The 22,272-nt window shown below is 48.6% G+C and overlaps 1 protein-coding gene across 4 annotated transcripts in view; it reads left to right on the forward strand.

Annotated features, from left to right (window-relative positions):
- LG07H10orf90 (linkage group 07 C10orf90 homolog) overlaps nt 1-22,272 on the forward strand; it is a 190,261-nt gene that overhangs the window by 158,450 nt on the left and 9,539 nt on the right. For 3 of the 4 annotated variants that reach the window (XM_019728236.2, XM_074338815.1, XM_074338814.1), the window contains 3 exons: nt 9,477-9,764; nt 12,287-12,471; nt 14,595-14,772. In XM_019728236.2, the coding sequence (XP_019583795.2) occupies nt 9,477-9,764; nt 12,287-12,471; nt 14,595-14,772 (651 nt within the window). The remainder of the gene's footprint in view (nt 1-9,476; nt 9,765-12,286; nt 12,472-14,594; nt 14,773-22,272) is intronic. The other variant, XM_019728237.2, reaches the window with a different exon arrangement.

Raw genomic sequence — 22,272 nt, forward strand, 5'->3', positions numbered from 1 at the left:
TTTTTGTTTGTGTTTTTTATAATCCCAAATAGAAACAATGCATATGTTTTCCTTCACCACATTTTATTTTTAGAAAATCTGGAAAATGAAATGCCTTCGGTTCAGCCACATGACTCCCATTAGTCTTAATGGGAGAAAGGCCTCTCCATAGAGGAAAAGAATCACCCCAAGTGTATAAATAACAGTGGGCTTGTGGCCACAAGGAGACCTTGCTGCGCGCACATTAGCAGCTGGGGGGAAAGGGGTTCTTTGGCTCATCATGAAGCCCTCCTCCAGATCTGGGCCCAATGGGCAGGCTCTGCCACGCTTGTTGGGAACCCCAGGCCCCTTGATACCCATTGCATTCCCTTCCCCAATTCCGGGGCACATCTATGTGACCCTAGAGCTTGCCCCTTTGCAACAGGACTTTTCTGAGAAACTGAATGTCTGTATGCATGGGTTGACCTTGGAAGGCTGACCTTGGTGCCTGGGGTCCGGTGGAGCTTTAGCACAAATCTCACTGCATAGTCCCCTCCCCTTTCTCCACCCCAGTGCAGATACTGTGTTTCCCCCACAATAAGACCTAACTGGAAAATAAGCCCTAGCATGATTTTTCAGGATGCTTGTAATACAAAATAAGCCCTAGCGTATTTCCCTGAAAATAACGCCGGGTCTTATATTAATTTTTGCTCCAAAAGACACATTAGGGCTTATTTTTTATTACGAGCATCCTGAAAAATCATGCTAGGGCTTATTTTTTGGTCAGGTCTTATTTTTGGGGAAACACAGTATTTGTTTCCAGCTGAATCTGACCGAAGTGGTCTGGGCATCTTTGAGGGTGAGAAGGGTCACAGGAAAGGTTCGGAAGGGGCAGGGGCTACTGTTACCCCTTCAGGCCCATTTTTGCCCTTGAAGTTCACCTGAGGGGCTCAGATCTTTTCCAGCCCTTGCAGCTGGCTCCACATGCTTCTCTCTCATCTGCTCCCCAGCAGAAAACTCCCTGACATGACACAGGAGGGGGCTTGCACATTTAAGGGACAAGACCAGAGCCAGGGCGGTTGGAGAGCAGACCACCCTCCTCCCCTGGGCCCCGGAAGATGGATCAGTTTGCCCCACCCAGAGGACAACTCTTATTCCACCATGTAAGATGGCCACGGCCCCCAACCCACATTGACCTTCACTGGCCTTCATCTAGTGAGTTTGACAAAGTGGGCAGGAAAAGCAGTCTTTGGACACGAGGGTGAGACGTGGGTCAAGGACCACACAGGTCTTCCCGCCTGTAGCTCCCGTGTGTATGTGTTTTCCTAGATTTGAAATGAGAGACAAAGTCTATTCATATCACTTAAGGATGACTTTGTTTTTAATTCTTAAAAAAAATCTAGTTTTCAATTACTGTTGACATTTGTGTCTTAGATACGGGCTCCTCAGGGCTAGTCAAACTATGAAAGTCTCACCTTTGCACAGTGCTTTATTCTTTTTGAGTTTTCACTTTGTCCCATTTCCTCCTCACAGCACAGGATGATTATTATCCCATTGTATAGATAACTAACTTGAGGCCAGATGGGCTGGGTCACTTGGATACAGTCACACGGTAAATGGGAGGCGGAATCAGGCAGAAGTAGAGCCCTGATCTCTGGGTGTGTGTTTCAAATTCTTTCCATCTTTTGTATTGCAAAAATTTCTGTCTTTCTGAAAAGTGACGTCATGTTGCAAACTTGGCCATTCTGGGAGGATCTGTGGTGACCTCCATGACGGACCGTGCAGGTGCCCTGTGAGCAGAGGGGACCCTGGTGGCATTCTGAGCAGCTGATGACTCATCTCTACTCAGCAGCAGAGTGATGGGAACCGAACCATGCTGAGATACATCCAGATGGTTTGATAAACATAGCACAGGCTTTTACAAACATGTTTCTGCCATTTCTGGTGGGTGAGTCAAAGAGTGCAGATATAGTGAGTCATATTACAGAGTTACTGAGAAGTGCCTTTCAACTATATGAAGAGCTGCTCCTGTGGAAAGTTTTTTCTGACCTTTCACAAATGACCATTTTTAAAAACATCTAAGTTTGAACTAATTTTAGACTTAACAGAAATGGTGCAAAAAATCGTACAAAGAGTTTCCCTGGACCCCCTCGCACCACTTCCCCAAACGCTAACAGGTAAGATGTGAACGATGATGATTTTACTAAGCATTTTTCTTAAATTATCCAGCACCGGTGCAACCTAAAGACAGCCTGTAAATGCAGTTTTTAAAGGGTGCTGTGCTTCCTCTACAGTTTGACCCAAAAGATTTCTTTGGAAGGCATCAAGATGAGAAACAAGGATGGCTCAAAGGTGGCAGGAACTGACTGGGACCAGAGGCTATGAAACGTGGCCACTTACCTTCCTAAGAGAAACCTTGGGAAATCTTGAGTGGAGCGTTTAGAGCTTTAAAAGCCTAACGAAAACCAATCAACTATCTTTTTTCCCTACCGTCTTGAAATTAAGAATAAGTTAGATAGTTAGACTCAAAAAGGGAGGGGGAGTTGATAGGGGAAAGAAAAGCACACATCCCACAGTTATTCTGTATAATTCACTGCCGATGAGACGAGTTCATGTAAAACAACGCTTAGCTGTATTAAGTGAACATTTAAAATGTCAGAAGGAAGTTATCTCCTCTCCTAGCCAACATGAGACAGCTAGAAAGACAGAGCCTCGCTCCTTTCCCCAGACGCGTATATTAGACATCAGTTCAGGAACAACTTGTGATTCTTAGTGATTTCTGCCTTCTCCACGTTGGTGCAAAATGACGATTTTCAATAAGACAGTGATGAGTTTATTTTCACAAAGAACTCCCTCCCCTCTTTAGGGCATGAGGGAAATGTTTTTACTAGACACAAATGCTCACTGTAGCATTTAAGAAGCAGTTCAACATATTTGCATTTTTCCATACCGAAGTGGTCTCTCGAGGCAAGCCCATAAACTAAATATGTCTTATTTCTTACGAATTAGTCTCAGTGACAATAAATAAGTAACTCAGAAGGTCCCAGTTCAATGGGAGTGATTGGAGGAGTGTGTGCTGCCATCCCACTTGTTTGTTTCACTGGGAAATGATGGTCATTTGGGGCGGGAGCGGGCAATGAGAGGACATGAAATGTCTAAGCCTCGTCATCATGGCGGATGGATGCAGGCAGAGAAAACCAGCCAGCATCAGGCCACATTCCCACCACACTGACTGAGGTCTGACGACCCCAAGTCATGCTCCTTGCCTGCTGGATTTACTCTTTGTTACTATTTTCATGTGACATGTGCTTCTCCTCAGAGGCCCTGGAGGGTCCCTCCAATTCTGACTCTCAAAAATAGTTCCTCAAAGGGAGCAGCATTCTTAGAAGAAGATGCGCCCAGGCCAAGTGTTTCCAGCTGAGTTTGGGTTGACATGACTGAGGTTTGTAAAAAGCGCTGAGAAAACCAGAAAGATGATGTCAGCCCAGCCAGGAAGTGCTCCTAGGGTCCCAGTGGGGCTGAGAAGTGGAGCCCAGAGCCTTTTCCACGGGACCCTGCAGCTCTGGAATTCACTTCCTGTTCTGACCTGGGACCCGGGAGGTATTTATATCTTCCTAAAATGGGCTTTCCAGATCTTGTACTGGAAACAAGGGTCTGACTGGGATTGGAGGGAGGAGCAGACTGACTGGGAGAGGCAGGAAGTGGAGGTATTGTGTTGGGCGAGCCTGTCTCCTTCCTGGCACCAGCCCACAAAATGCCCCAAAGAGTGGATTCCTTACAGCCAGGGTCCTGAAAACGCTGAGCAGGGGAATTCTGTGATCTGAGCTCTCAGCAGTATTATAAAATGGGCAATTCTGTGTCTCCCACTTCAGGCCCAGTCTGTGATCACGTGTGTGTGTATGTATCTGTGTATCTGTATATGTGTATGTATGTATGTATATGTGTGTATGTATATGTGTATGTGTATATGTGTGTGTCTGTGTGTATATGTATATGTGTATGTGTGTGTATGTATATGTGTGTATATTTGTATGTATGTGTGTGTGTGTGTATATGTGTATTATATATATATGTGTATATATTATGTGTGTTGTAATTGCAGGTAGTTTGAAATTTTCTCTCGTGCAAGGAACAAGTCAAGCTAGCAGCCCTTGCTAGAGCGCTTGAGGGAGTACTGAGTGCCCAGGGTTACTGCCTCCCCCTTTCTCTGGAGTGGTCTCTTTGTTCCCCTGAGTGTCTCAGGGCCAAACTTGAGGACAGCAAAGTCCTTTCTCAAGCGAGGAGAGACCTTGATTCCCCGCCAGGTGCCAGTCAGACTGCCTTTCCATTTGCTTGACACCAAGCTCACCTGTTTGGTTTCCGCCATTGCAGTGGTTTGCTAGAGGAGAGCCCACAGGTGAGGCAGGAGGCTGAGATGGGTAAACTGTATATAAAACACAGACACAGAGCCTTCCGAAGGTGGAGGGCAGTCTGGGGCCACTTAGGGTGGCAGCAGGGAACACGGGACCTTTCGGAGACACTGAGCCCAACCCTGTAGTTGGTTTAGACACGGATTTTTATATCGACCACCCAGCACACTGACACACGCTTCAGTTACTGTATTTCAAAGTCACGGTCAGTTTGTGAGATGGTCCAGCTTTTGAGGGGAGAAAGCATCACCAGAAGGACCATTGAAACATGGAAGAAAATGTGTGCCTTGGATGCAAGGAAGCCTGCTTTGCTCAGAAACGTCTCTTTAGTTGATTGCCTGGTTTCAGTCTGTTTTAAGAAAGCAAGAAGGTGCACCGAGCCGAGCGCCAAACCTTTGAGCAGATTTTTCTCCAGCTGGACAGGTGTCCTAGGGAGCTGAAGTTTCAGCTTCAACACCAGCACACCTGTCCCAAACTCTAAATGAATTTGGAGATAAATGAGTCTATTAGGTTGGTGCAAAAGTAATTGCGGTTTAAAAGGTTAAAAGTAATTACAAAAACCGCAATTACTTTTTGCACCAATCTAATAAAATGTGTTCTACATGTTATTTACCTGCCGTGGGCTATTTAGTGTCCCCACACAGCTCTGCTCTGGGCTTGTGGATCTGTTCTCATGCCCTCATCGTCTTCCTTTACGATGTCACCGACGGTCTGGCTGCGCTATTGGTCCCTCTCCTTAGCAACGCCTCTCAGCTTCCTAACTTCCTGCGGTATCCAGATTGCTGCTGTTAGTAGAATTGTGTGCAAATGGGGGCTAGTGGCTCAATAGGGGCTCCTCGAAGAATAGAGAAGGCTAGGTGTCACCTTAATATTTGCAAAGAAGCAGGAAAGTGACATTTCTATCAAATGGGTTCATCCTGGTATTTTCTGACTAACAGAGGTAAAATATCTTACGGAAGGGGTGTCTTTTCCTCCATTTGTCTTCTGTGCCTGTGTGGGCTGGTGGTGCCCTTGCCTTGCCCACAGTTGTGTGTCTTTTCAGCTGGGCTTGATGCTGGGTCCATGAGTCCCCTGCTGTCCCCTCCCTGCCCTGCACGTGGTCTGCTCAGAGCCCACATTTCACCCCAGCGAAGTGTCCTATTGTAACTTATCCCTAAGGTCTGCAGTGGACACGGGGAGGTCAGGGACAGGAAATCCAGAGCAACTCAGTCCTCTGACCCTCCTCCTGCCAGCCAGCCCTGCCTGACCATGGTGGTCAGCCCGTTTTCAGGGCTCATTCAGGGCTCAGTACCGTCTTCCTCCAAACCACATCCAGTCTCCTCTCAGGGAAGCTGTGGCCTAGCCAGTCGGCTGAACTCGCTTCTCCTGACAGCTTTTGTCTAACAGATGTAATGACGTCCTTACCTTAAAATAACCAGCTTTGTACTTTCTACTCAGATTTTTGGTGTTGGACGTAGATTATTTATAGATACCTACAGAGGTGGGAAAACTATAGACAGAAGCTATGAATTGAGTAACACACAATTTAAGTGAGCGGTTGTTTCTGCATGAGTGTGCTCCAGAAAGGGCCCAGACATGACATCTGAAGCCCAGGGAACGTGCTGTGTCTTTATCTGGGAAGGTACATGGGTGCTCTGTTTAATATCTTTAAATAATACATTATAATACATTTAACAATCAAAATGGGAGTGAGGAAAGCATAAACGGGCATTTGGTTCAGAGCTCTTCTCTGAGTCTAAGATGAGAGCTTACTGAGGAAATGCCTGACTGTTGGGCAGGAGTTTTTTGTTGGTTTTTGTTCACCCTCCATATGGAGCTCAGTTCTGGAGAGGTGAGTTTGCTGGATAGTTGAGCTAAGAATACCAGTCAATAGGCCAGTGCATTTTGGAAAAGGGAATAGAGGGAACGTTACTATTTAAAGACCTGTGGTGCCCCAGCTCCTCCAAGAGTCAGGCTCAGGAAGCAGGCTTTGAGTTTTAGTCAAAGAAACGGAAATGGCAGAGGCAGCCTCTTTATTCATGTTCCCCTAATAGAGGCAGAGCCTGCACTGGCAATGGGTCTTCACTGGGGTGATGCAGCTTAAAACTTGGGGCGTGAATAGGGAAACTGACTCCAACCTTCATGCAGAGTGTATGGGGAAAAGACAACCATGCCTCTTTGCCTAGAGAAGGCCCATCTGAGGATGAGTTCATGGCTGACGATTGTACTTCTCAGAATCCACAAAAAGAGACCTGATCAACAACAAGTTGTCAGAAAAGTCCTTCTTGGGCTGCATGCTTCTCTTTTCTCCAGTAGACCAACTACTTTCCACTTTCTGGGAGTCGTTTTAACCCTTTCGAGTCACAAGAGAACATCTGACTTAGAATCGGTCACACAAGAACCTACCAGACAGATAGGTAACTGATAGGTAGGTAACGGGATAGAGAGAGAAAGAGGTAGTTAGATCTCCACGCGTCTCTAAGTGAATACATTGAGTTAAAGAGCCTAACACCAGCATGGAAGTAGCAGGTTGGGACTGTGTCACTAATAATGGATTTCGTTCTTGATTCTTTAAGAGAGCTTCTCATAAAAGGAAGTAAAATAGAAAGGAAGAACTATCTTAGGACTTTTTTGCTTATGATATTTTATATTTAAACAGGATTGACAGTTTTTATTATTAGTTTCAGGTGTGCAAAACAACTTGGTGATTAGACATTTACACCCCTCACAAAGTGAAACCATCCCCAAGTCTACTACCCCTCTGATACTCTGATACTCTGATATCGTATATGCTGTTGCAATACCATTGACTCTATTCCCTGTGCTGTACTTTACATCCTATGAATGAACACACACACACACACACACACACACACACACACACACTTACTTACATATACATTTAATTATAGTTGACATTCAATGTGATTCTACATCAGCTTCAGGTGTACAGAGCAGTGGTCAGGCATCTACAGTCTATGACTTGATCCCCCTGGTAAGTCCAGTGCCCATCTGGTACCCTACATGATCTTCACAACATTATTGATTATATTACTCATACTGTATCTCACAAGCCCCTATTTTATGACTAGCAATTTGTACTTTCTAATCCCTTCACCTTTTCTCCCATCCCCCAACCCACCCTCCCATTTAACAACCATCAATTAGACTGAGAAAGACAAATACCATATGTTCTCATTTATATGTGGAATCTAAAGAACAGAATAAATGAGCAAACAAAACAGAAATAGACTCAGAGATACACAGAATTGACAGTTTTTGAAATCAAATTTTGGAAAGAGATTTCTGTACAAATTAACAAAGCCAATAGGAGACCCCTGTCCAAATGAGAAGGTTTAATGACAGCCTTTTTTATTTTGAGTAATTTCCATGTACAAGCTCCAAGACCCAAAAGGTACTTTATCTATATTTGGTTGGTTTCTTTGTCAGAACATGGAAAGCTGAGTTTACCCCTTGTTGACCGGCCTGCCTCAGATCCCATGGCCAGAAAGCACATTGAGGGGACCCTCTGGATTCTGTGTTCTTCCCTCTGCCTTGCATGGTGGCACCACACTCAGCCTGTTCCCGTTGTTTGGGATAGCAGGCCTCAGGGACAGAGGGGCGAGAACAAATTGCAGACAACTGAGACATTTTAAGAGAGGTCACCATTATAATCAATGCCAGGTCGTCGTGGGTTCATTTTGTTTTTGTGTATAAGACATTTGAGACAATATAGCAAGAATCTTCTAAGAGATTTGATTATTCCAAGGGTCCCCAGGACAGTTTTTCTGCCCCAATATATGAGGAGGTTTGGGCACACCCCACTGGCAACAGTGGCTCTCTCCCCCAGGGGGGGCCGTCCCCATCAACATATGCAGAGATGAGTCCCTGCCTTATTAAAATGCATAACACCTTAAAATTTATAGAGTATGCCGAAAGAAAAACGTAAAACAGAAAGAGTATGAAACAGGGAAGCAGTGAGAGGGAAGTCTCTCTCCCACTACCAGTCCCTGGTCCTGCCTTGCCCCGCTCTGTCCCCCCACCCAGGGCAACACTGTTTCCAGCGTCTTCTGGGTCCTTCCAGAGATATTCTGAGCATATCAGCACTTACTGAGGAAGCACACCTGACATGCTATCTCGCATTTTGCTTTGTTCACGTGATAACGTATCTTCATTTTGCTTTATTCCACGTGGACACAAGAACATCTGCCTCATTCTTTTTTTTTTTTTTTTTTTTACCACCGCAAAGCATGGAGGTGCTGGAATTTATCGAATAGCCCCCTACTGATGGGTGGAGGTGGTCCCCAGACTTTTGATATTACTGTGTGGTAATGAGCAATGACGCGTTGTCCACATTTTAGATCCACTGCTTTGTTAGAAGTGTGCACACTGATAAATTACCTCCCCGCTCTGTTCTTGCCATAGTACGTAACCCTGCATCAGTGTTTCCGGAATAATAATAACGAGCATTTAGTAAATGCTAACTACGTGTCAGATACTATGCTAACTAAGCACCTGACACAGATCATTATATATTGTGTTATTACCTTAACTTTAACATTTAATATTTATATTAACAATATAAATATGTCAATATACAAAATGTAATTATATAAAGTATATAACTATATGGTTTATTAATATATATGCTTATTATAAAAATAGATACTATAATAATAAAATTAAATCAATAATACTTAATATTAATGCATTATAGTAATGACTCGATTTTATAGATGACGCCCACTAGCTGATAATGGTGGAGATGGGATTTGAACCCAGGTACCTGGTGCCGAGTCAGTGTGCTTGACTCCGTTGCCTGTTGTCAAGAAGGTCATGTGAGTTCCCAAAGGGCACCAGCGAGCACGCTGTTTACAGCCTAGAACTTGAGAGCAGTGCATATGATGGCGCCTCCAAGTGAACTCCAGGGGAAGGCTTATCAGGAGTGACAGCCGTGTGTTAAGTGCTAGCAGAGCACGTGCACGCTGGCCACCAGTGGCCCCCGTTCTCCAGACGCAGCCCCGCAGTGACCTACCTGTCTCAGGGAGCGCGTGACGTAGTGTCCAGAGGTCAGGATGATAACTGTGCATTTGTCAGATGTTTTGAGTACAACTCTCATTTCATTTTTAGTAGAAACAAAGGTATTTTCTGGAAGCAGCGAGCAGCAGCAAGACGCACGTGTGACTTTGTCTGCTCGCCCAGTGGAACAGGAGCTGGTTAAAGATTTTCTTCCCGATGGGCGTAGCTCTCCAAGCAACAACTGTCAGTCTAGCGACATTTCTGAGCCCGCAGAGTCTCAACAGCAAAGCTTCCTGAAACCCAGCCTCCTTTTACCTGGGTTTCTTGGCCCCTTACAAGATTTATGCACAGCTCCACAGGAAGACAGTGGTGTTCAGATAGGAAGAGAGTTCCCCAGAGGTAAGGAGCGAGGGAGATAGGGCTGAAATGATTCCTCACTGATATTCATATGAAAAACGGTACCGCATCTCCCTGGGCCCTGGTTTACACGACCACCTTATGCAGCTGCCCAGCTGTGCCAGGGGTGGGAAGCAGGAACGGCCGGTTCAAATGGTGGGTGGGTTCTACCTCCCAAGCACGGAAATGGCAGCTCGGCGTGGGGTAGGGATCCCCAGCCCTGCCACGTGCAAGGCCAGTGTCACCGAGGCTGAGAAGGCCATCCCACGTGTGTAGCAGGCTTTCAGGCTTAGTCAGGGAAGGTCTGAGATGCCGACGTGGCCGCTCTGTAGGTGGCAGGCCACCAGGCTGACTGTGTCCCTCTGCACCTGATGAACAGGGATAACAGCTGAGAGGTGCCAGCCCCCACCTGTGCCCTACACTCAGCAAGCTGAGCACGCTGGCCCTCACAGTGCCCTTGAGGTAGGTCCCAATGTCAGCCTGTCACATGGGAGGGGACCAAGAATTCAAACCAAGCCATCACTGTTCCAAAGGCCAGTGGCTGACCCCACTAACACTGCAGTGAGCACTGAACTATTCAAGAACACAAGAATAAAATAGAAAAAAGATCTGTAGCACCCGGTCATGCCAATGGGGAAATTTAGATTTTCTCTTACTCTAGTGCTTTTTCCCAAAGAGCTATGGATAAGGACAGAAAGGAAAATATCTGATTGAAGAGTTTTCCATTTTAGCAGTTAAAAATTTATGGTAATTGATCAAAATAATTCCACTTGGAACTCTGGACAAGGTGGAGGTCCGACGGGAGAGGCAAGGCTGGGGATGGGGACCAGCCAGTGTCACTGGGAAGAGGGATCACAGCAATGGAGACTCGCACGATACACGGACGAAGCTTAGCTGTGAGCACCGAGGAAAGCGGGTCTGTTAGGGCTGACGGCACTTGGGTTGCTGGGGCTGGTGATGGGGAAGGAGTAAGGACGCTGTGGCTTCCCTGTGTGTCAGGTGAGCTAGGATAAAGGTTCATAAAAGACATGGAAACAGTAGGGTGGGAGGTGTAGCTAACTCTCGCTGGAGGGGGTTTGGGGTTGGATGTCAGGGCGAGTGCGGAGGACTCAGGCAGCAATGGGGGGAGCCACAGCAAAATCCTCCAGAAATATTGGGAGTAAATGCTTAGAAGAATGAGAGAAAATAACTTGAGAACTTCTAAGTAGTGTATTGTCGGTAGAGAATCAAAAGTGTTAGTTGGAGGTGGAACATGGACCATGAACAAGCCAGGGAAAGTCTGGTCTGTTTGTAGGGCTTGTAGGTACCAGGGAACATTGATGGTTCTGATTGGAGATAGGACAGCTGGTCCAGACCAGAGAGGACCCAGGAGTGAACAGTGGGTTTAGAGCAGGGGGTTCAGCTAAGACATTCACGGGACCATGGGAACCTCCAAGTGGCCATATCTCCACTCCCAGCAGAGTCAGCTCCTCTGGGCGCTGTGGAGAGATCCAGGGTGACCATGACATGGCCCAGCCATTAAGGGAGTCACAGGCTTGTGGGGTGAAAACATCCCATTAAGACCCCGCCTAGTAGGTGCTGAGTGTGCGAAGTGTGTGCCACACAGGAGGCGGGATGGACGGAGCCTGCCCTGGGGAGGGGACGTGGCTTCCTGAGCATTTGGGGCTCAACCGGTGGTAGGAGTCACCAGGTGGAGGAATCCAAGCAGCTTTGTGGAGGTAGGAGAGCGTGTGGGCGAGGACTGAGAAAGCTGCTGTGAGCTTCAGAACTGGGGGGCTTTGGTAGGCTGTGTTTGGGGAACATGTGGTGGGGAGAGCCGGGGGGGTGGGCAGGAGGACTCAGACACAAAGAGTGGCCTAGGACAGGCTGAAAGGACATTGTGTTCCAGGCGGAGGAGTTGGTCAGCGGTGGGCAGTGAGTATGTATTCATGCACCTTCCACACCCAGAGCCCGCCCTGCAGGGAGTGCTGTTGAATCAACTCACTCCCGACCTTTTCCACAAAAAAATGTCAAAATGCCCCCAGGATGAGACTGAATCCAGTCTTGAGAGAGAGAGCATCCTCATTACGACTGTAAAGCCAGCGGTTGTCCCTGGCACATGCAGGGGAGGCATAAATAATTGAACACCGTCCCTCCCTCTTACATCGTTAATGTAGCAAACATAAGGTGAATTAATACTCTGTCCCCAAACAACCAAACTGTCATAGTCGTACAGGACACACTTAATATGAAGCACAGACTAGAAAAGTTTCTTTTCATTGTGAGGAAAGGTATCTCGATCCACAGAAGCCAAGGGGATACCTCCATGGCGTAATTAGCTGGTCGTCCAGTCTGGCTGCTGGCAGACATTCTTCTCTGGGGCCAGGGCAGCCAGGGGGGCTGTGATGTCATTGGCTTCATGAGCCCCATTAATAACCCACTGGCATTTCTATTTTCAAAATTGTCTTCTGTACCTAACGGTGTTGAGGAACTAGGCAAAAACCACTCGGTGCCCTCTAAATGGAATTCTAAATCTTCTCTCCTAGGAGATTACACATGCTGTGACTTGGTTGTAAAAATAAAGGAATGCAAACAGAGGGAGGACTCTGCCTCGTCTGAACCCCAGCCAGCGGCGCCCGCGCCAGCACCTTCCGAGGAACCAGACACCCCCGACCTGCAGGAAAACTGTTCCGAGTGCCAGCAAACATCTGCAAGCTCCTTGACCTTGCAGGTAAGGCCTTCTGCGTGACCAGGCTTGATTCCCACCAAGAGAAAATCTTTCCTGGGGAGTCCATAGTCACACGACCTCACTCTCGTTTCTGAGGCTGGAGACCTGACTCCCCTTCATGGTGGCTTCATGTGTGACTCTGGGCCGGTGCCCTAACCTCCCTGGGCCTCTGTTTCACAGTGTGAGTAAAGGAGATAATGGTATCGACTCCACTGGTGAGAATGAGGTCATATAATATCAATGGTGACAGTGATTGTAGCAATGACAGCATTTGTTGAAGTCATGGGTGCCCCAAGCATTGGGCAGGTCACTGCATAGGCATCAGCACCTTCCATCCTCGGGGCACCCCTTTGAGGCAGAAGTCCCTCTAACCCCATCTTTAGCTAACGACATTAAGCCTTTGGAAGCACCCAAAGCCATGCAGCCATGAGTTCAAAGATACGGACACTTTCGTTTGGTGTCTTTTCCAGATTATAGAAGTAATATGTGCACATTTTTTAAAGTTCAAAAAAACACAGAAGTATAACAATTAGCAGAGCAAACAACCTCACAGAAAGCCCTTGCTAACAGTGGGCTGCCAGCCACACCTTCCAAGAAGGCACTTGATATGCTGTAAACCACCCTGGAAACTGGACATGGCTCCATCACCAGTCCCTGGACCCCTGGGACCCGGCTGGGCCTATGGGAGAGACTCATGGGGCCCCAAAGCAGCTAAGCCTCCAGCCTCAGGGCCGGCTGCCGAGGCAGAGCCACACCTGGGCCAACAGGCCGTTCCTAGGGGCCATCCCTCCAGGCCCGGTGATATGTGCCTGGTACCTAGGGGCTGGCACATGTGGAGGTCAGCTGGCCAAGAACACTCCTTTCCTGCCACGGCTGCCAGGGGCTTGTCCGTGACACAGATGGTGCCCCAGCTGCCCTCCTCCTTGGAACTCTGACCTCCCAGAGGGCTGGGAGAGGGATGGGGTGGCGCCTCCAGAGAGCCTTTGCTGAGAACCTACTATGTGCAGAGCTTGGGCATAGGCTGGGAGGGATACTATGTGGATGAGACACGGCCCAGCCACACAGGAGCTCATGACCCAGCGTGGAGGTGAACGTGCGTGTCACTCCTGCACTGTGTGGTCTCTGAAGTACCACAGTGCTCAAGCTGCAGGGGAGACCCCGCGGAGCTTACAGGGAGAGCTGGGCCCCGAGCTGGGGGGTGTGGCTGGGGTAGTACGCCAGGGAGACAACTCAACCAGAGGGTTTCAAGGAACGGGAAGCTGAGGCAGGGAAAGGCAGTGGGAAAAACATGGGCTCCCACAGCTGGGGGTCAGCACGTGATCTACCAAAGGACAATGAGCCTCAGCTTTTGCACGTCAAACAAGGGTACGTAGAGTTGTCTTCTGGGATCAATGTGCGGATTCCCAGAAACCACGACTACACCCAAAGCCCCTGGCCCAGCGTCTGGATCAGAATGTGTCAGTGACCTTTATTCTTCTCAGTTGACCTGTGTGGATGGCTTAGTGCATGGAGCGGGGAGTGCAGTGAGAGACAGGGCCCAAGTGAAAATAATGGGGATTCTGGCCTCCTCTGTGGAGCTTGCAGAATCATCTTGCGTGGGCCAAGATATTTTGCCAGCTCCTTCTGCCTGGGACGAGACATTGCTTCTCTTAGGCACAATTCCTGTTTCTCCTGAAAAGGCTCATATTTTGCGCCAGGTGGGTCATCTGGGTCTGTGCTTCTTAAGGCTTCCAGCCCTGCAGAGGCAGGTGACACATGATGCTTCCATTCCTTCCTCACTCATGTGTCTGTGGAATGTGGGATTTAGGGCATTCCTCTTTCGGTCTGTTAGGCATGAGTTACCTGTCAGGGTGGAGGAGCGAGTGGGTCGGCGTGGCCTTTGCACACATAACCTTGATGTTGCAGTGGGCTCCTCGGCAAGGACAGACTGCCAGGACCCACGTCACCAACAGGTCTGTGACAATGCTCACATGAGGTGCTGGGAGAAAACGTTGACGAGCTTGTGCACTGTCGCTGTTGGTCTCCAAATGCCGTGCTTTTGGTCTGCTTCTTGATGCGTCAGATGGATGTGCGGTCTTTCTGCGTCACTTCTCTTAAACAGCCAGTATTTTCTTTGCCCCAATCAGGAAGCGCTGGAAGTCCGTAACCCTCGGTTCATCTCGCGCTCGCAAGAGCGGCTGAAGAAGCTGGAGCACATGGTGCAGCAGAGGAGAGCCCAGCGGAAGGGGGACCAGGGCCAGAAGCAGAGTCCGTTTCCTATCCGCGCCCACAGGAAGCAGTTCACCATCCCCCATCCTCTTAGTGGTAAGCTCGGGGAGCCGGGGAGGCTGGGGGATCCTCAGGGCTGGAACCTGCCCCCGAGGTGGTGGCCCAAATGATGCCACTGATGTACGCGGGACACATACTCGCTCCCAGTACCCGAGCCTCCTTATCATAAAGGCTGCTCTGGGAGCCAGCCCACTCCGAGAGATTCTATATGGGCACTGAATTCAGCAGGAATAACTTGGGGCACAAATTTACCGTGCTAACTGGGAAGGAAGCCACAGCACTGTAGCAGCCAGGGTGCGAGTTCAGATTCTTGGCTCCTGACAAATATTTGCCAGAGACCCGCACTGCCCTTTAGAGATTGCAAAACAGATCTCAGGGTGAGAGGTTGACTCCAGCTTGTCTACATCAACATTCGTCATCTCAAAACCCCGTGCCTGCTGTGAGCTCAGAAAATGGAGGGCCAGCTTTCCAGGCGCAGTGTCACGCTGACCCCGCAAGGGGTGGCACTCACACACACATTACAGAAGGAGATACTAGGAGCCTTCTCTGGGCCAGACACCATACTGGGAGCTGGGAGAGTGTAGTGAGCAAGACTGTGCCCAGCCCTCTCTTCATGGAGCTTGTAAACAGACTATGTAACCAGCAAGAATAACAAGGAGAGACAAGGGCAAAAATGGTGGACAGCAGCGCACATACTGATGGCCTGCCAACTCAAGTCTTAAAATCTGGAGGTCTGGGGAAACCTCAGTTGTGTTCCTTTGGATAGGGGATTAAGATCTTTCTTCCTAGGAAAACCTTCTTCTGGCCCCCAGAAGGTGAAATCATGGGTATAATTCTGAATAAAAGTCCTCTGGGGAAATAACCATATTCAATAAAATGCAGCTTAGCAAACATTACCCAGATCTTTCAGGGGGCCTAGGGGACAGAGGACAAAGGGTGTTGTAATAGGACTCCTCCTAGCGTCCACAGTCCGTGCAGGCTGTATCCCTCATCCACCCAGCATCGCTGGGGGAGTTAAGACCCTGGCAAGGGCAAACTTGAATGCGTCCTTCTCCGGGCGAAGGATTTAGCCAAACACCTGGTACTCCTGCCCAGTGACACTTTGCAGTAAGCTAAGAAAGCGCAATCAGCAAAATGCTTGTGCCAAAGCATTCCGCCACATGCAAATGTGACTTGCCAGCAGTGTGAGCCGACTGGCTGATAAAGGGTCTAGGTGGGGGCTGTCTCGTCTCTGGCTCAACAGAGAGCACCCCCCGAGCGGATGCAGGTGCTGACTTCTGAAGTTGCTGTGAGAACCAAACGTCAGCCGCAATGGGAGTCCCCTGGGGCCTCCACTGGCTGTGCCTGTGACATGGGGGCTACTTGGCCTCAAGAAAATCCTGCTTGATAAAAACGGTTAGGTTAACAAATGTGTTGTCAGCCCTTATAAAGCAATGCTGCTTTAAAGCTCATTCTAGTCACATGTGACAAAACGTAGTGTCTGAGGGGCTTCCTTGTGTAGGAAGAAATGGAGACCCAGGGACATTGGGAACTTACATGATGGATTCCTCATCCCCTGGGCCAGCTGTGCTGTACTACGGGCCCTGGGTGGTCTGGAATACCATCGCCTCCGGCATCTGCATTCATTTCCTGGGACTCGGTGGCTAAAATAACAGAAGTGTATTCTCTCATAGCCAGGAGGCCAGAGTCCAAAATCAAGGTGTCCTGGGAGAATCCATCCTGTGCCTCTCTTCCAGCCCCTGGTGGCTTCTGGTGGCTTCTGGCGTTTCTTGTAGATGTGTCATTCTGATCTCAGCCTCCATCTTCAGTGGCCCCTCATTGTGTCTGTGTGTCTGTGTGTCCAAATTTCCTCTTCTAAGGACACTAATCATTGGATTAGGGTCCATCCCGGTTCAGTCTGACCCCGTTTTAACTTTCGTACATAGGCAAAGACTCTACATCCAAACAGCCACTCACATATACAGGGATGGGGCATGAATGGATCTTCTTGGAGGAGACACAATTCTACCCACTACATCGTCCTGTGGGGTTTTGCCCTAAACAGATACCCTTACAAGTTCACGTTCCTCTACGTGAAAGTCTTAAAATTGTATAGAATAAAAGGTGACCAGACCCAGTCAGTAGTCTTAAATAACTGAGGTGCCTTTTCCTCCCTCAACTTCCGAGACCGTCCCGATGACTGCAATGCTCTGGGACTTGCGTGCGGGGGTTTCACGGCCGCTCGGCCTGTCCCTGCGGTATTGATGTGTTGATGAGAGCTTCATGCTCATGTTTGTTTGTGTTAGGTCCGTTAAATCAGACGAATTCTGAAACCAAAGCCTCGTGTGAGCCTGGGCAAGTGAAGGGCAGTGTTTAAGGCCCCATTAAACAAGTCTGCAGTACACATCTTGTCTTCAGCCTGTCTGCTGGCAGGATGATAAAAGCGAGATGCAGATGTTTTTCTTACACGCTAAATTAGTCCATAAATCCCATGCGTGAACGAGCCCTGGCTACAGTGTCAAGACGTCTGTTAGAGAGACTGGATCGCTTTCTGAGCTGAGCCAGCGGCCTCCAACCAGGGCTTGCACCGCAGTCTTGGCTCCAGAACAATCCTGAGAGGTTCAGGTGGGAGCTCTGGCAGCTGACAGACGCCCACTTGGGCAAGGCCTGCAGGGACAGCCAGCGCCTGACTTGCAGGGACGATTACTGCGAGGGCTGAGGGTCAGCTGTGCTTCCTGTTGGCCAGTGCATTCTGAGCCGTCTTTAAGGCCCAGGGTGCCTGCGAAGTGTGTGAGTGTTAATTGTGCTTGAGACGGGAAGGTTTTTATGACAATTGGGATTTCGGAGAGGAGGTAGCATTATAAAGGTCCTGCCTGCAGCCCCAGCCTGTCTCTGCTGACTAGCTCGTCAGCAGCTGCCTGCATTCCCAAAGCTAATTAACCCATAAGTCTCTTTCGTCCCCGGGAGCCTTGTGAGTCCCCTTCACATGGCCCTAGCAGTGACACAAGGAACGTCTTCATCCATTGCTTACAAACCTGTCTTGAGAGCCCACTCTGGGCCAAGCACAGTCCCTGGTCTCGCACACCTCCCCAAATCATGGGGAAAACACGCAGGTAAGGACGCAATGACCTTGGGGTGTGCTAAATGACATGAAAGGAGTGTTGCTGGGTTACCATGGCAACCCACAGGCGATGGACTTGTTCTTGCCTATGGGATATTGATGTCTCCTGATGGAGGAGACCTCCAATGACCTTAGGATAAGTTGAGATATTGCAGATGAATGGTGTGCAGGGTGGGGAGAGTGGGATGGTGGTGAGTGAGGAGGCAGAATCACAGGAGTGAGAGGTCCTGGGGCTGCTTAGCTCAGCTGTGGCTGGACGGTAAAATGGGGGTTTGGAGCAGACAGGGAGATGGGGGCTAAAAGGCATTGTATGTGCTACTCTCAAGTTGAACCATATTCTGAGGTCCAAAGCTCAGGCAGGATTGCATAGCATAGCTCCAGGCAAAGTATGACGACGGTCCCCCGGGGGAAGGGCAGTGGAAGGCAGAAAGTGACAGAGGCCTGAGGTCTTTGGGTGGCAGAATCAGTGGAACGTGGTGACCGCCAAGTTGTGGAGCAGAGATGAGCTCCATGGAGTTGCAGGAGGAAGGCAGGAGATGGGCTCTGCTCGCGTCTCTGAGGCCCGGACTCACCAGGCTGAGGGCCTTTCTCTCCCTCTCAGGTCAGGGCTCCACCTATTCACGTCACCTGAGCTTCCCAGGGCCGCATCAGGGCTCCTGGGCATCCCAGGCTTGGTCGCTCAAAGGCCAGTCACAACCTGGAATTAGTGTCTCAGAATCGGTCTCTGCTTCCACCTTGCAGGGTGACTCTGCAGCAGGGGGGACTGAAAGCATGTGGTAAGCATAGGGGTAGCCCCACATGTAGCATAAGCACCCACAGGCAGGGCAGTCTGAGGTACAGCACCTGCAGGTACCAGGTGCTCGGTCAGTGGTAGCCCTCACTGTCCCTCTGACCAGTTTGTGGCTTTATCCTGTTCTGACTGCAGCTCCTTAAGCCTCGCCCTCATGGTCCCCACTGCACTGGGGTCCAGCCTCTCAGTCTCCCTGGATTCTATCCCCACCCAGCAGCCCAGACCCCTCCCAGCCTGACTCTGCCCACCCCCACCCTTCCCAGGTGGTCTCATTTGCTGGTAACATTCGCCATCAGGGTCCCCAAAACCCCGATTGAAGCCTTATCTGTCCCTCTTACTCTCTGACTTCCGCCTAACCCCACAAGCCCCTCTCAACTGCAACCTCTTCCCACATCTCTGAAGCCCCAGGCGCTTTTCTGATTCCTGTAATGCAAGATGTGGGCTGTGTGGTAACTTCAGTTCTCAGTCCATCACTTGCTTCATCCGGAATCACTACTTCTACCCACCCTCTACTGCAGCTGGCTGGAAAGCCTGGCAGTGCTCAAACACAGCTCAGCTTGCCTTGCTTCTGTCCCCCTATTCCCCTCTGCGTGCCATGGTCTTCCTCATGGTGCTCCCAGGTTGTCCTCTTAACCTGTGATGGGATAGAAAACCCTTCTTCCATGAAGCCCTTCCTGACTACTCCCATCCAGTCTCTTCCATTGGAGGACTCAGGGCTCTTGCATCCCTCTAGATCCCCTGCCTTCTTGCCTTCTTCATTTTGGATTATTGTCATGGGGGTGTGGTGGACAGACCATCCCAGATCGTATGTGCCAGTGTGCACACAGCACACTAGGTCAGTCTGGGAAGCCCTGCTGTGTGTAGCAAAGCAGACAGTGTTCATCTGAATTGCATTATCCACACTCGCCAAGGTGAGCCAAGTACGAGTCATTCAAATCACGGATCAGTAGAGGAATGGAGTTTTCCGGAAGGCATGGCTTCTCCAGCACAGCGGCCTTCGTTGATGATTCTTGGCTGGAGCAAGTATTAAAATTAATTTGCATTCCCAGAGCATCGAGCTAGAGAAGTGACCCAGCAGATAGGAGATGGCTGGGGAAGTCATCGCAGTAATAAAACTGTGCTGCTTATCACACAGCCAGCCAAACACTGGCCACATCCTTCCACAACTGCCTGATCCGATCTCGTGAATGTTTTTCCATAAAACATTTGAATGAGTATTTGGGGGCAGTTCTCCCAATATTACTCACAAAAGAGTTTTAAAAAGTGCTTATCAGATAAAAGTAGATTGTTACTTCATCAGTTTACAAAGAACACAAGAAGCGTGATTTAGCTAAAAGATCGTTTCCCGGGTTCGAAGACACTGTTATTAGTGTGCTTCCCAGACCGACTCTAGAGGTCTTGTGTTGGGGACCTTTAAGAAACATGGGAAGAAAAGATCAATTTCTGTCCATTGATTAGCAGTAGGCCGAGGACAGGGTATTTCCACTAAAATTAACCCACCAGAACTGCGGACTGACAAGGGAAAAGACTGCATGAAAGATTCCTTTTCCCAATTGCCTTGATTTTACTTTCCAAGTGATTGCGCTCTTATGCTACAGCGTACTTCAGTAAGAAACCATGCGGTGACACTAAGGCTATAAATCTACTTGGCAATGAGAATGAGAGTTTATTCATCATCTACAAATCACCATATTTTGTGGCTCTAAAAAATGCTGGAAACCCTGGAATTGGAGCAAATATTGACTCTCAGATCCATAGTTAGTCTTTCAGAGTTGGACTAGATGTCACTGTTTTATTGGGAAGGTGTGATTTGAGTCCTTGTTATTATTAAAGTTCCTTTAAAGGAGTATCTAAACCTGCCATTTAAAACATGCATACACATTTTGAGAAAATATGGAGAAAGTACACCAGGTTTGTGTGTGTGTGTGTGTGTGTGTGTAATCTATTACCACAAATATCTTTTGAAAACTGAGAATAACTATTTATGTTCTGTGGTTGTCACTTTTCTCCCTAGTATCCTCAAGCTGCTGATTATCCCAAATGCATTTCAGAGGAAGACCAATCCTTTCAGGTTCCTTTACAATGCCCGATGTATGGTAAAGGCACTGATAAGTCCTGTAACAATGAAGGCTACTTAAATTTGCTTAACCTTATTTTCCCTAAACTTCTTTGACCTTGGAACACTTTTATCTAATTCTCGAGAGTCAACTTTGTAAACATTGCTCTAAGATTCTTTGCTTGTAAAAATACTTATCGTGCTTTGCTAAAGAAACCCCAACTAGAGTTTCAATCTGCCATTCCCTACAGAAACCTGGGACTTTGGGAGAATGGTTTTCCGCTCATTACCTACATCCCTTTGGTTTGGCAATGCCAGGAAGTGATGGCTGCATGCCCTGGGACCTCTGGGCAGTGGGGTATAGTGTTGATTCCACAGCCTGTAGTCAGCTTTGCTTCCTGGAAGCTTGTCCCATGACAGGACCTTCCTGGGTTTGTCTCCATGTGGCCCCCTAGCATCTGTAACAACTCCATCATGCTGGTACCCAGCACGAAGTCTGTTGGGGAAAGAGGAGCCAGTCTTGGTCCCTAAGGAAAGGATTTCACAATGTCACAATATCAAATAACCAGGGAGAAAAGAGAACCAGATTTATCAAATGAAAACTATAGGCTGCCCAGTTAAATTTGCATTTCAGATCAACAAAATCATCTTTAGTGTAAGTATATCCTAAACACTGCGCAGGACATATCCCAAAAGAGGCTTCATTTTTGATCTGAAATGCAGATTTCACTGGGTGTCCTGTATTAGATCTGCGACGCTTCCTCAACGCCTTGAAACACATGGCGGCCTTGGCTTCTCGCGTGTGTGCCCTTCCGTCCGTGGCCCTCACTCCCGAATGAGCTCCAGAGTCAGCTGGGGGGCCTGTGACAGTGCACACAGTTCTGGGCCCAGCCCCAGAATTTCTGATTCAGATGAAAATTACATGTGTATTTGCATGTGTGACAAGTTCCCAGATGCTGCTGGCGCTGCTGGCTCAGGGACTAGAAGGTACGCGGAAGCCACACACTGGGCATTTGTGTCAAAATACAAGCCCCACTTTGCCATTCGCGACTGGAGATCTGCGGAGAATAGAAATCTATTGCTTCTGTCCGTAACTCAGGCCCCCAGTATCTTACCTGTTTCCTTTGAGACCTGAGGTAAGTTACTGAACTGCGAGACCACAGCTTCCTCACCTGTAAAGTGGAGGGAAGACCTGCTTTGCCGAGTTGGAGTAAGGATGAACTGCATCCTGAATTGGTGGGCAGGAGGGATGCCTGGAGAACAGTGGTAGTTAGTGTTGTCGCACCATTTGCGTCTTCTCGGATTACAGCGTACCTTCTGCTTCCCAAGAGGCTCCCAAGAACCCCTAAGACAGATGCCATCCCCAACACCGAGCAGAAGAACAGGACCTCAGCGAGCTTGAACAGCTTGTCCAGGGCACAGAGCCGCCTGGCCAAGGCCTCAGCTGGCCCAGGTCTTCAGACTCAGACCGCAAATGGACACCTTACATGGTGTGGAGGGTCAGGCGGACCCGGGGAATCATCAAATGTGTATCATGTTTAATCCACTAATGCTCGCATTATTTTTATATATGAGTACACAGAAACTATG

Source organism: Rhinolophus sinicus, linkage group LG07 (genome assembly GCF_036562045.2).
Source record: "Rhinolophus sinicus isolate RSC01 linkage group LG07, ASM3656204v1, whole genome shotgun sequence".
NCBI lineage: Eukaryota > Metazoa > Chordata > Mammalia > Chiroptera > Rhinolophidae > Rhinolophus > Rhinolophus sinicus.